Source organism: Mizuhopecten yessoensis, unplaced genomic scaffold (genome assembly GCF_002113885.1).
Source record: "Mizuhopecten yessoensis strain PY_sf001 unplaced genomic scaffold, ASM211388v2 scaffold4599, whole genome shotgun sequence".
In the NCBI taxonomy this organism is placed as follows: Eukaryota; Metazoa; Mollusca; class Bivalvia; order Pectinida; family Pectinidae; genus Mizuhopecten; species Mizuhopecten yessoensis.
In genome coordinates this window covers 1,715,580-1,729,323 of record NW_018405627.1, presented here as the reverse complement: position 1 = coordinate 1,729,323, position 13,744 = coordinate 1,715,580, and the positions used below count along the sequence as shown (strand labels likewise).

The window sequence follows — 13,744 nt, the reverse complement described above, 5'->3', positions numbered from 1 at the left end:
ACGTGTGGAAATACACTGAAATATTGGGAACATAAACACTTTTCTGTGGAGTGTATTGATCGCCATTGTGTTTTACCTCACCCACCCAATTTGAATAGGATATATCGACATGCAACGCAAAATGAATGATACTTTTCCTTGTGGGAATTCCTCAGAATTCCTTGAAATGGATAACTTATTAAAACTAATATATGCATATCATGTTCGAGAAATCTTAAGTGAAAGACAGTGTGATATAATGGATGCATTTATTCAAGTGGATGACATTAAAGTGATTCGTAACATTATTCAAGAGACTGTTCGTTTTGAAATCCAGATAAGTGCTAGAAATGCTTTCATTTCACAGTTATGTAATACCGAATGGAGAAGTAATGAACTTAAAACAGAAAAATGGAAAGAGAAAGTCGGTATAATGGTCATGTTCATGAATCGTGTAGAAGATTGGTTTCACAAAACGTTGTAATATGTAACAATGTTAATAAAAGTTTGTACATAAATGTTTTTGTCTCATTATTTTCAAATATGTTGACTGAGGAAGAGAGACGACTTATATATGACGTATATTATAATTTGGAGAATGGTGGTGCATTTCTCAGTCCCGTGAAGATTCACCAAATATTGAAATCGCAAGGTATTAAAACCCTCGGCATACATAAGATCAGAAGATATATATTTAGTCTTGATGATTATAGTTTACAAAAACCAGTTAGACGTTCTTTTAAACGTGCACGTGTTGAAGTTGGTGGGCCATGTGAACAGTACGATGCTGATTTGGCAGACATGACATCTCTATCCAAACATAATTCGGGAGTGCGATATCTCTTGATGGTTATTGACGACTTCAGTCGGCATCTATGGATTGAACCTCTGAAAAACAAAACGCAAAAGAAGTTTTAAACGCTTTCAAGAAAATTGTCCAAAGAAGTGGAGTGCCTCACAAACTTCGGACAGACAAAGGTGGAGAATTTAATAATGCAATCTTTAGGAAATACTGCAAGGATGGGGTTGGCAAATATGTGGATCGATCTTGCGGGATTGGTAAAAGTACCTTTCAAGATACTGAACACTTTCATTATTTTACCACTCAAAACGATATGAAGGCAAATATACTCGAAAGGTGCATACTGACGTTTAAGACCATGCTATTTCGATATTTTACACAACACAGAACGTACAAATATACTGACATTCTACAGAAACTGGTTGATAGTTACAATGCTACACCGCATCGATCCTTAAATCGTATAGCTCCTAAACTTGTCAACAAAGAAAATCAGGCAGATATTTTTGCATATCTGTACTTGAGAAAGAAACCGATGAAACATCAATCAAAGAAACCAGCTAAGGTCCCCATCAAAAAAAAAAGGATCAAGTCTCGTTCGAATATCTCACGCAAAACAACTCTTTAAGCGTGCCTATCAACAACAGTGGTCATCAGAAATATTTAAGGTACACAGACGCTATCTATTACAGGGTATTCCCCAATATCATCTGATTGATTTTCTAAACGAAGTTATCAAGAGTAACTTTTATGAATCAGAATTGCAGAGAGCTGATAAGAACATGGATTCACTATTTTACTCGCAAGATAAGTGGTAGAAAAGAGTGGCTAGTAAAATGGTTGGGATGGCCTGCCAAATATAATTAAATTGTCGATGCAGATACCATTATTGATACTGTAGACATTGATCATGACACACTACGTCACAATCAACAGTACTAAGAACAAGGAATATTTTCCAGATAATGAACCACATCCTTTTTGCACTCATTTACAATCTCCCCTGCATCTACCTGGACTCTGGCAGGTAGCGTTGGCAGACATTTATTTAGTTGAAATTGGTAAAACAAAGGAAATCTTATACGTACATTGCGACGTAAGTGATTGATCTATCGTCGACGGTGAAAAGGAAAGTCTCCTCCGCATGGTGAAATCGTACAAGCAAGCTAACTGGACCCAATCTTTCACGATCTTTCAATATGTACCTGTAAATAAATCAGAGATTAGAGACATTGAAATATATATAACAAAAGAGAAAGGCGAAGTTCCGTTATTTCTAAAACAATCGGTGACGATAACACTACATTTCAAATCATATCCGTTTTACTCATGAATGTTTCAAACATGTACGTTTCCAATCTGGAAAGATGAATGAAGTATTACAAAAACGTTAGTAGTGGCAAAATTAATCCATATATCTATATCAATCGAGAAGTGTAACAGCATGGAGGTGGTATATCTACCAACACTAAGGAGTTCATGATTCCCATTAATAATGTCAAAAGTGAGAAAATTACAGCATTACACAACCTTGGTGTAAATCTCAACAGGTGATAGAACAAGCCAAATCCGAGATAAAAAGAAAGCGGAATACACCCTATCATCAGTCGAACAAGAAACGTCGAACTGTAAACGTCACACCACAAGCTACGTCCAAGAAGAAAATTGTGATAAAAAGAAATCTGCCACAAAAAAAGAAACCACTCATCTAAAAGAAACCTGCGATAAAAAAGAAACTTATAACAAAAAAAAACAAAAAACAAAAAGACGAAGCAGAAAGGTAAAAATAAGAAATTTCTACCATCATGGCTGCAGTAAACAGTGATTTTTTCACGGAAGCTCAACCCTCACAACTCGCTATTTTTGAATTACCTCCAACACAGACAGCTGTAGAGAATACATATTATCAAGATGTTCTTCCCATTTCGCAAGTCGTCGGCGAAGCCCCTATCGAGTTCGTCATTTCCGGCCAGAATGGTATGGAATACATCGATCTGAAAAATACAATGATATGGGTGAAAGCTAAAATAAAAAAGGGCGATGGAAGCAACATTGCTGTGGATGAGAACATTGGACCTGTAAATTTGTTTCTCCCTGCCATGTTTTCACAAGTAGATGTGGCGTTACAGGGAAAGCCTATGGTGTCTTCAACGAACCATTACGCATATAAAGCTTACATTCAATCACTGTTAAACCTTGGTTATGACGCCAAAGCATCTCAACTTGCCACGCAATTATGGTACCAAGATACTGAAGGAGAAATGGATGATGTACATGTGTGGACATGATCTAATTTGAATCTACTGACTAGAGCGAAACTGTTTGAGGGTAGTAAAACCTGTGACATGCAAGGTCCTCTGTATCACGATTTATTCAAAATGGATAGATATTTACTTAATCAAGTAAATGTTAATATAAAAAATGTACAGATCTAAACCAGAGTTCTGCCTTGTGACAGATGCAGCTAATGCTAGCTATAAAATTGAGTTGGAGAGCATATATTTACATGTGGCTAAAGTCAAAGTGAACCCTGCCGTTAAATATGCACAGAGTCAAGCTCTAAATTCGACTAATGCACAGTACCCCTTCACACAATCTCTCATTAAACAGATGACTATACCAACGGGTTCGTCTAGTTACACATATGACAATATGTGTCAAGGAATGAGACAAAACTTCATCACTGTAGGATTTGTAAAGTCTACAGCTGCTACTGGAGATTATGGTCAAAATCCATGGTTCTTTAAACATTATAAAGTTACATCTGTTGGTTTATTTGTGGATGGTATTTCCGTCGGGGGAACAGCATGCGGCTTCTCCTGAACAGCGTGCGTCTTCTCCTGAACGGCGTGTGACTTCTCTTGAACAGCGTGCGGCTTCTCCTGAACAGCGTGCGGCTTTTCCTGAAGCGCGTGCGGCTTCTCCGGAACTTGGTGTAGATTCTCCAATCGCGGGACCGAGTTGGATGCAATCCCCAGAACCTGCACGAGAACAGCGTTCTCCAGCTGTAGCAGAGCAGGAAGGAGGTAATGTTTTTATTCACAACTATCATCGTTATTCAGACGAAAGCAGTTTAAATGGCGTTGCTAATATTAGAAACATATATCCGAATGGTGACGATGATATGGATTTGCTTCGCTTTGCAACAAACACTTCACAGGAAGTGAGAACACATTTAGAAGAAAGAAGTAACGAGCTATTAGGGATTAAGTGGTATTTATGTATTCAAGTGGAATTGGAAAAAGAAGACAGGGATGGAAACAAGCAGCAGTCCTATCCACACTTTAGAAGTAAGACTTACAGTAATTTGAACGAAGCATTTCAAAAGATGTTTTTAGGCTTTGAAGAATACATTAGGGAAGGATCGAATTGGATTTTAAAAAGGATCATTAAACTAGAAGTGAGCACTGTGAAATATTCACCTTTATCAGGATCTACATACATTCGCACTCCAGGAACATTCAGGCAACATAAACTGTTGAACATTCTCAACAATGACGAGAAATGTTTCACGTGGTCAGCAATTGCTACTCTTCATCCAACAGCAGACATGCCAGAACTTGTGAATCATTATACAAAAAATGAACTCGAACTCAATATCAATGGTATCGAATACCCTGTTCGTATTTCTCATGTGAATAAGTTTGAAAAACAAAATAATATTTCTGTGAATGTATTTGGATATGAGGATGAGACAATTTTCCCATTGTATGTTACAAAGGTAAGAGAATCACGACATCACGTTAATTTATTACTGTTACAACAAGGTAAAAAAACATATTATTGTCTGATAACAAATCTAGATACGTTTCATAGCAGAACGAAATCTCATCATTGTACAACACATTTTTGCCAATTTTGCTTACAAGGGTTCAAGCGCAAGGATTTACTTGAAAATCATGTCGAATATTGTTCTAAATACGATCCACAACATGTGAAACTCCCATCAGAAGGTGAGCAATTTTTAGAATTGGCGATTTTAATAAACAGATGCGTCCCGTTTGTAATCTATGCATATTTTTAAACTTTTACACAAAAGATGCATTCTTGACTGCCTAATCGTCAAACGTCTAGTACGACTCCAAATACTAAATTTGAACCTTGTGGTTTTGGTTATCAGGTTGTGTGTGTGGATGAGAGGTACACTAAATCACCTGTTGTTTATCCAGGGTCAAATGTTAGTAAAACATTCCTAGAAAATTTGATTGAAGAGCAGCACCTTATCAAAAGCATGTCGAACCACTACAAATGACGGAGGAAGATGAGCGTCATTTTCAAAATTGCGAAAAATGTCATATTTGTAATAAGTATTTCGCGAGAGATTCCATCAAAGTAAGAGATCACTGCCATTTAACGGGGAAATATAGATCGGCAGTATGTCAAACTTGTAACATACAATATCAACATCCTTCTTTCATCCCTGTAGTTTTTCACAATTTGAAAAGATTTGACAGCCATATCTTATGCGAAAGTTTAGGTCTATTCCAAGATCATGAAATCAAATGTATACCAAACAACATAGAAAAATATATTTCATTTAGTTTAGGAAGTTTACGATTTATAGATTCATTCCATTCATGTCAGAAGGGTTAGATTCACTGGTTAGTAATTTAGCAAAGGGAGGAAGCTCCAAGTTCAAACATTTTTCAAAAGAATTTACTTAACCTCAGATAGAACTGTTACTTAGAAAAGGAGTCTATCCATACGAGTATGTAAACGAGGAAAGTAAATTCAGTGAAACACAACCCCCATCACAACAACAATTTTATAGTCAGTTGAGCAAATCTCACATATCAGATTCTGACCATGTTCATGCACAACGTGTTTGAAACGAATTACATATTCAAAATTTAGGAGAATATCACGACTTGTATTTAAAAACAGATGTGCTTCTCCTAACAGATGTCTTTGAGAATTTTAGAACTATATGCGCTTAAATTGTTATGGATTAGATCCGTGCCAATCTCGTGTGAAATCTCCACATACAGTAGAGACCTTTGGAACACATTACATGGTAGCCATTCCAATCTAAAATCAAAAGGACGCGTGAAAACAGAAAAACTAATTCCAAATCTAGAAAATAAAACAAAATATATCTGTCATTATAGGAATCTGCAGCTGTATCTATGCTGAACAAAAAAAGAAACGCACAAAGTTCCCCCCTGCAGTACACCTTAGCTGTAAGGAAATAATGGAATATTTGGTCAGGTATTACATTAAGAACGATCTCCCTTCTCAACAATCCATCCTAAAATCAGCCAAGCGTGACGATGTCATTGTGTGACTTTGTGAGCTTCTTTAGTCCAAATCACGCGGCGTGATCAAGCCAAGCGGGAGTTTTTTCAAACAAATAATCTCAACGGATACTCTAAGTTCAGCCACATTAATTTTCCACGTTGGTATTTTGATTTCGCCATTGACTGAGATGCCACGCTTAACGCAATCAGAGGGGTAGAGCAATTGCGATGTTGATGGATGGTCATAGCCAAACTGCTGTCGCACGGCAGTTTGGTGTTGGCCCGTGTACAATTAACCGTCTCTGTACACGTTTCCGTGCTACTGGGTTAGATTCCGATCGTCCAAGGAGCGGTCGTCCGCGTGTAACGATAGCACGACAAGACAGGGCGATTCGATTGTCGCACTTGCGCAACAGATTCAAGACTGCTGTAGAGACTGCGTCGCATACCTTAGGTACTCATGGCAGACCCATTAGTCCTCAAACTGCCAGGAACCGCTTGCGTGCCGAGAGAATCATTGCGCGCCGACTTTATGTCGGGTCACTTTTGACACCACGGAGGCGGCAAGGGCGTCTTGACTAGATGCTCAGACATGACCCGAATAGGTTTGGGATGCGTCGATGGAGGCGTGTGATGTTCACCGACGAGTCTATCGCTCAGACGGAAGAAAAAGGGTATATCGCAGACGCAGTGAGCGTTTCGCCGACGCATGCGTGGTTGAACGCGATAGATTCGGTGGGGTGGGGCTTCTGTAATGGTTTGGGGAGGCATCCCCCTTAGTGGTCCTGGATTAAAACCTCAATGCCGTTCGATACAGAGACCAGATTCTCCAACCACATGTCCTTCCACTTCTCAGACGTCATAACCTAATTTTCCAGCAAGACAATGCTCGACCGCATGTTGCCAGAGGATATCGTGATTTTCTCACGGCAAACAACGTTCAGCCTCTGGAATGGCCCCCATATAGCCCCGACATGTTTCCCATTGAGCATCTGTGGGATGAGCTGGACAGGCGTATTAGGAAACGTCAAAACCCCCCAACTAACCGCGCCCAGTTGATCGCAGCATTAACACAAGAATGGACCAACATTCCCTTAAGGCGAATAAATGTTCTCATGAATTCAATGCATAGGAGAATCCGTGCAGGGATTCGTGCAAAAGGTGACCACACCAGGTACTGAAGAGTCATTTTGTTTTTCGCGTGTTTCCCACTTTGAGTAACTACTTATGACACGAGTGACGTCACACAGACTTTTCTTCTACAGTATCGTAAAGAGTGGACTTGTCCCTTCATATTGATATAACATTTTGTACAAATTTCCCAAAATATCATAGGCTATTGATTGCATAATTTAATTGTGCGTTTCTTTTTTTGTTTGTTCAGTATGGATCTCGGCATGAAGCTTACCAGACAACATCCTTGGCTAAGACCCTATATCTTATTTAATTCGCAACGAAGGGTTGAATCGCAAAATGACTTTGAGAAAAACATTTTTAAGCTCATGAACAATGCCGTGTTCGGTAAAACAATGGAGAATGTTAGGAATCGAGTAAACATAAAGTAAGCTCATACTGAGAAAAAAAATAAAAATTGTGCAAAACCGTCTTTTGAACGATTTAAAATCTTTAGCGATAATTTGGTGCGCATTGAGAATGCCAAAACCAAATTATTACTGAACAAACCGATATATGCTGGACAAGCCATTCTAGAGCTCTCGAAAATAGTCATGTATGAATTTTATTACAAATATCTCATGCCGAAATATCATGATGGAATGAAGTTATTATTTACAGACACCGATTCTTTCGGTATCGAAATTGAAACCCTCGATCTATACTCCGATCTTCACCAGGACAGGCATGTGTATGATTTGTCTGATTATCCACCAAATAATCCTTGTCACGATTCATCAAACAAAAAAATACCGGGATACTTTAAAGACGAAACGTCATCACATCCCATTTCAGAGTTTGTCGGTCTTCGTCCAAAGTTGTATTCTTATGTAATTTGTATGCAAGAAAGGTCTGTTGTCGAGAGTTGTACTGTAATCACAACAACGTCAAAAGAGAAACAAGTGGCTAAAGGTGTCGCTAAAGCAACCATTAAAAGGAATTCAATTAGATCAGATTAATATCAGTTACATGTATATACAATCAACAAATCGGGGCTATCACCTTTTGATGATAAGCGCTACGTACTTCCTAATGATTGTGATACGCTTGCCCTTGGCCACTATAAATAAAAATATCAACACGTTGTCATCTGTAACCCGTTTATGATTTTATTGTATAAAAAAACTGTGAATGAAATAGAAATACGTGTCTTTTCAATTATCTATGATTTGTACATATTGATTGTTAAATAATTTGATATTAAAAAATAATTGATTTAGTTGAATAAAAAAACCTATGTATCTTGAATCGTTGTTGAATTAATCTTTGTTCTTGATTTGAAAATCAATATGGTGTTTGTTAAAGAAACATTAACAATAAAAATAGTAAAGGTATTTGTCACTTAGAACAAATATGACTTGACTGAGACAAGATATTAACTTGATAGAAGACTATAATACAATACTGTAAATGTATGATATATATCAATAAAAAACGGGTTTATTTAAAAAAAATATATAAAAATTCTGCCTCGTCCCAATAGACCATCTGCTGTTGATGTTGAGGCATCATAGCAGCATATGGTGGTAGTTGTGGTGATGAGGTGAGGATTGGTACGGTGGCGGCAGGTGATGACATGGAAGTAATAGGCACCACGGTGGCGCTAGCAGCGGTGATGGCAGGCATGGTGGCGAGTTTGGTGGTTGGAATGGCTAGTTTATATCACATTAGTTTTGTTCAGGGTTTAGTGTTCTCACAACAACCAAGGTTATACGTAGATGATAATACATAAGCAATGTTTCACTTACATTATATTAATAGTCTGAAACTGTTGGTGGCAATGATATTTTCAACCTCACCATTACCCATATATGTGACAATGTAGACCTTTAGTTCTTGTCCCATTCTCATAAATTCCACCACTGCATAAGCGTAGGATGAATTGATATACACTGTCTCGGAAACAAATGTGAAAGACATTTTCAAATCTTAAAGTAGACTCCTCTGCCATTTTATTTAGTGATATGAGAAGAGCAGTCTGTCTTTTATACTTTAAAAAAAATGTGTGGGTGTATAGTGAAGATCAATCTTAGGGTCTATCCGTTATCAAAATTCGTTGCCTTTCTTTTACTTATCGTTAGAAGTCTTTTTACATAATACAAATTGTGTATCTTACAGTTTTATTTACAATGTGGCTAGTCAATACTATAACAAATATTTCTCAACTTGGCTAAGTTCTTAATTGTTTATTAACAAAATACCAACTTTTACTGCCCTGAACTAATCCTAATTAGGCTTGACATGGATATAATTGAACAATATTAACATATATATTCCACTGTCAACGAGGCAAAGCACGTAATATTTTAGCTTATCGACCACCTCGGTTATACTATACTAAGACATTCGAGTGCCGCTGATAGCGACTGCTTAACTTGACTAATAGCTGAACAAATATTTACTGACAGCTTAATTCATAATTTTTAGCATAAACCATATACATTTATATCTAAGTGTAATATAACACTCACCCCGGGGAGTCCTCCTAACCTCGCTCTAGCCCATCATGTTCGCAAGAACCTCACTCTTTGTGGGAAAACTGGCGACTGACACGAATTGACTAGCACATGAACTCACTACCAATTGTAAGCTACGCTCTGATTGGTCAGTGAATGTTTTTAACAACGACTATCCAATGATCTTCCTTCTGTACATAACATGTAATCGGCACTTATATATACAATAACCTGTGATCGATAACCCTCGGTACTATCGTATCATATGTACACATGACTATGTGACAACTTAATCCAATTCCGTGGTACATCAGAGTACTGAGACTGTTAAATGGTATAAAGTACCTCAACCCTGAATTAGATCGGGAACTTCAGAAGTTTGAAGCTTGATCATGTGATTCATTGATTTTCCATTGGTTTTTTTCATTTTCTTTTGTGAAACACCCTGCGCTTGATCGTTGGTAAAAAAAATCTGACCAATGTTTTGTCCCTGTACTTGTTCTATACCACAGGGACCTGATAATTTGTTACAGCTATATTTGGACCTAAACAAAGGTGTTTAGAGTAATTTTACATATATGATCTTTTAAAGTTTAAATCAAAACGTATTAATTTTGGTGAAAATGTTTAAATATAAAGTAATATAGACGTCTAATTGTTTACGTAATTGATATACCATTACAACAAGTCAGTGAAACAATGTTTATACAGCAATATGATCCGGGCTGACCGTGTTCAGCTATACGATCGAAGTCCTACGTACATGTACACACATATGTGACACGCCGAGAGCTTCATACGTGTACTACTAAAACTTGAATACCTCACGATAACTCGGTCATTTGATCAAATATCGATCTGAAGCTTTGTATATAAGTGTGTTATAGTCATATGAAGAACATATCTTCTGATGTCTACTTTATAGGTTAATTTTAGAAGTAAAGTCTGTAGACGCTTTACGATCTGTAGAGTTATATTCACACACGTGGGCCACGCCGCCGATCGTAAAAATTAAATTAATCATAACTCGGCCATTGTTTCAAATATCTATCTGAATTATGGTATATAGGTACATCAAAGTCTTATTAATAACATATCCTCTGATGTCGCTTACTTTAGTAAGAATGTTTAATGATGTTTTCCTAACTGTACAGGTTAATACACACATGTGCCGCGCCGCCGATCGTAAAAATTAAATTCATTATTGCTCGGTCAATTTTTTCTAATATCAAATTCAAATTTGGTATAGATGGGTATTATAGTCATATTGACAACATATCTTCTGATGTCGCTTACTTTATTCAGTATTTAAAGATTTTGTCTGGCGACGCTTGTTGTCACTTGCAGACGCTTGTTGTCGGTTGAAGACGCTTTTAAGGTGACCGATTTTTTCCGCCATTTAAGACTGAGGTCACAATTAAATGCTTCCGGGTTCAGTACCCACGAATGAAGTCCCTGAGAAATATAGGTAGATTAGTAAAACCTATACTATGCCTCTTAGAACTTGGTGTTTGTGTAAAAGTTTGGTGTTAAAATACTGTGGAGATATCAATCTAACAATTTCTGTGTCAAATTTTTATATTTTGCATTAATTTTTTGTGCAGGGTGCTGTGTGAAAAGCCCTGTGTTTACCTCTACCCCTGACCAGGAAGTTTATTTTTGACATTGGTGACACATGCAGACGATTATTTCAAGAAAAGGGCCAACATGCTACGTTGAAATTTTGATATTTTACTCCCAAGATGTTGCTCTTGACCAGGTTAGATGGAAAGTTGGCTATGGGATATTGGGAATTTGTTATGAAATTAAACGTTACAATGAAACATAAAGTAAAATTAATTGTGGTCTTAGTCCATTTGTTCATTTGTGATCCATGTGAGTTGATCTGTATCAGCCAAGCGCTGGCAGGTCTAGATAAGCATATGGTCTAAATAAAGCCTAGCTCAACACCACTCGGCGGTATCCACACGATACATAATACAACTTCGCAAGCAACTTGATAAATGTGTTTGTCAACGGTATGGTGTCTCGCGCTGTACAGCTTTAAAGGCAAGAAGACATCGTGAACAAATATTGTATATTGTGATTCGAATGTGTAAAACAGTGTAGTTATTATTGATTGCAACACGCAAGGCAAATGAGGATTTCGTCATGTCTAACGGATTGTATAGTTACAGTCCTTATCACCAAGTAAGGGTGTGTGTCTAGGTTCACCTGTCCACCTTTTGTGTACTGACAAATTTATGATTTAGCGTCCGTGTCGACTAGCAAGACTTTGTGAACGAACAAGCACAGTCGTGATCATCAATCTTTTTTTTTCAGTACGGTTTTCTTATATTTAAGTATCGTGCAAAACATTATTAAACAGAAAAATGTTACGAAGGAGACAACTATTTGTTTCTTGTTTTATGTCTATCGCAGCATCAACACTTTGTTTTGCGTTCCTGTATATGCTATATCGTCCAAAAGTCATGACAAATGTCGACGTAATCACAATTGTTGAGAAGGCAATTAACAGGTATGTACATTTTGCATCATTTAATTGTTGTCGGTACATAAAAAGCATGTGTTTCATTATGAAATATTTTATCTGGAGGATTACTTGAAATAACTGTAAAATATAGTTTTTTAAATAAAGGTAGGATTTTGTGATCACTGTATGAAAGGGTGGACTACAAAACATCATATAGATGTACGCATTACTTTACAGAGGGTGTCCTCGAGGATTTTCTCCTTGTGGAAACGCTATGCACTAGGTATTTTGCAGGTACAATGTGCTTAACTTACCCTGTCGTATTCTCCTCTCACCGTATTAAAAGTCTACATATGCGTTACATTACAGGTACTTCGGTGACCGCGGTGTGTTGTCTTCGTCAAATAAGAAAACATCTGACATACTTGTGATAGGCTATCTAAGAGGTGGAACTACGTTCATTGGAGAGATACTTGGACTTCGAAATGATAGTTTCTACGTCTATGAACCTCTACATAAAATGGCAGAGTTTGGATATTTCAAGCCAGGTCATGAGTGTAGTATGTACAACGAAACCTGCAGGTTTGTAAACTTGCTTTAAAACCCTTCAAAATTGTTAAGTACGTGTTCAATGACTATGCTATTTCATTACCTATATCTGACACTAAATGATCTCTAAAATTGTATATAAAGGTATGTGCTTCCATTGATTTCTTATCGAACCGATACCCGTTAACAGTGATTAAATTGACATTGCATCATATGCATACACTGGCAGTTGTTATCATCGTTGTTAGGAAATTATAAGTTATTTTAATGTCATCCCGGTTAAATATTTGTGCCTTCGATTCGGCAAAGCAATTTTTTTTTTTTTTTTTTTGCTCTCTCAATAGAGCGCCAGAGTTGAAAAGTAGAGATTCCATGTTTGACTTTTAGCGGAGGCACTGAGAAAATAATGGCCCCTGTTATCTAAAAAATGTGATAAACATGTTCATGGCAGAAACCATTAAATATTCGACTTTCTTATCTTTGTGTGTTCCACAGGAAGTCTAACAAGACTGATTGCCAAGTACTCAATGTCATTCGGGCGATAAACAACTGTGACTATAGCCACTACAATGATCAAATACGAACCTGGCAACAACTGAAATCGCGAGGCATCGAATCTCTCAAAGATCCAAAATGGAATATATCTTTTCCAGAATGCAACGGAACATGAAAAAATTGCCAAGAAAAGTATCAAGGTCAGTGTTCGAATCGCGGATCCGTAGTTAGCAAGGCTCCAAGATTAAGTGTTAATTTAGCAGCAAATCTTTTGGACACGTTGTCCAATTTAAAAATAATCCATCTCTTGAGAGATCCAAGGGCAATAATGAACTCAAGGACAAAACTTAAATGGACACCTGTCCCAGGTGGGGCGCTGTCATTGTGTCATAAAATGACAGATGACTAGGTAGCAGAATACAGTAGAAATGGCCCGACTCTGATAAACAAGGCACATGTCGAGGAAATGTAAACACAGCGGATTTACCCTACACAACACATGTATACATGTATATATATTTGTAAACTGCATTTCATTACAATACATATAAAGCACTGAGAAGTGTATAAACCTCTTTTT

General features: G+C 37.2%; 1 protein-coding gene and 1 long non-coding RNA gene across 2 annotated transcripts; one reads left to right on the top strand and one right to left on the bottom strand.

Moving 5' to 3' along the window:
* Positions 1-251: 251 nt before the first annotated feature.
* Positions 252-9,731, bottom strand: LOC110449360. Its single transcript, XR_002462843.1, has 4 exons — positions 9,663-9,731; positions 2,654-2,775; positions 1,870-1,986; positions 252-867 (listed from the first exon to the last, which is right to left on the bottom strand). It is a non-coding gene; the product is annotated as an uncharacterized LOC110449360 (long non-coding RNA).
* A 2,189-nt stretch (positions 9,732-11,920) lies between these two features.
* On the top strand, positions 11,921-13,339 carry LOC110449396. Its single transcript, XM_021496250.1, has 3 exons — positions 11,921-12,165; positions 12,490-12,702; positions 13,165-13,339. Exons 1-3 carry the CDS (start codon positions 12,020-12,022, stop codon positions 13,337-13,339), a joined length of 534 nt encoding a protein of 177 aa, XP_021351925.1. The 5' UTR covers positions 11,921-12,019.
* The last annotated feature ends 405 nt before the right edge of the window (positions 13,340-13,744 follow it).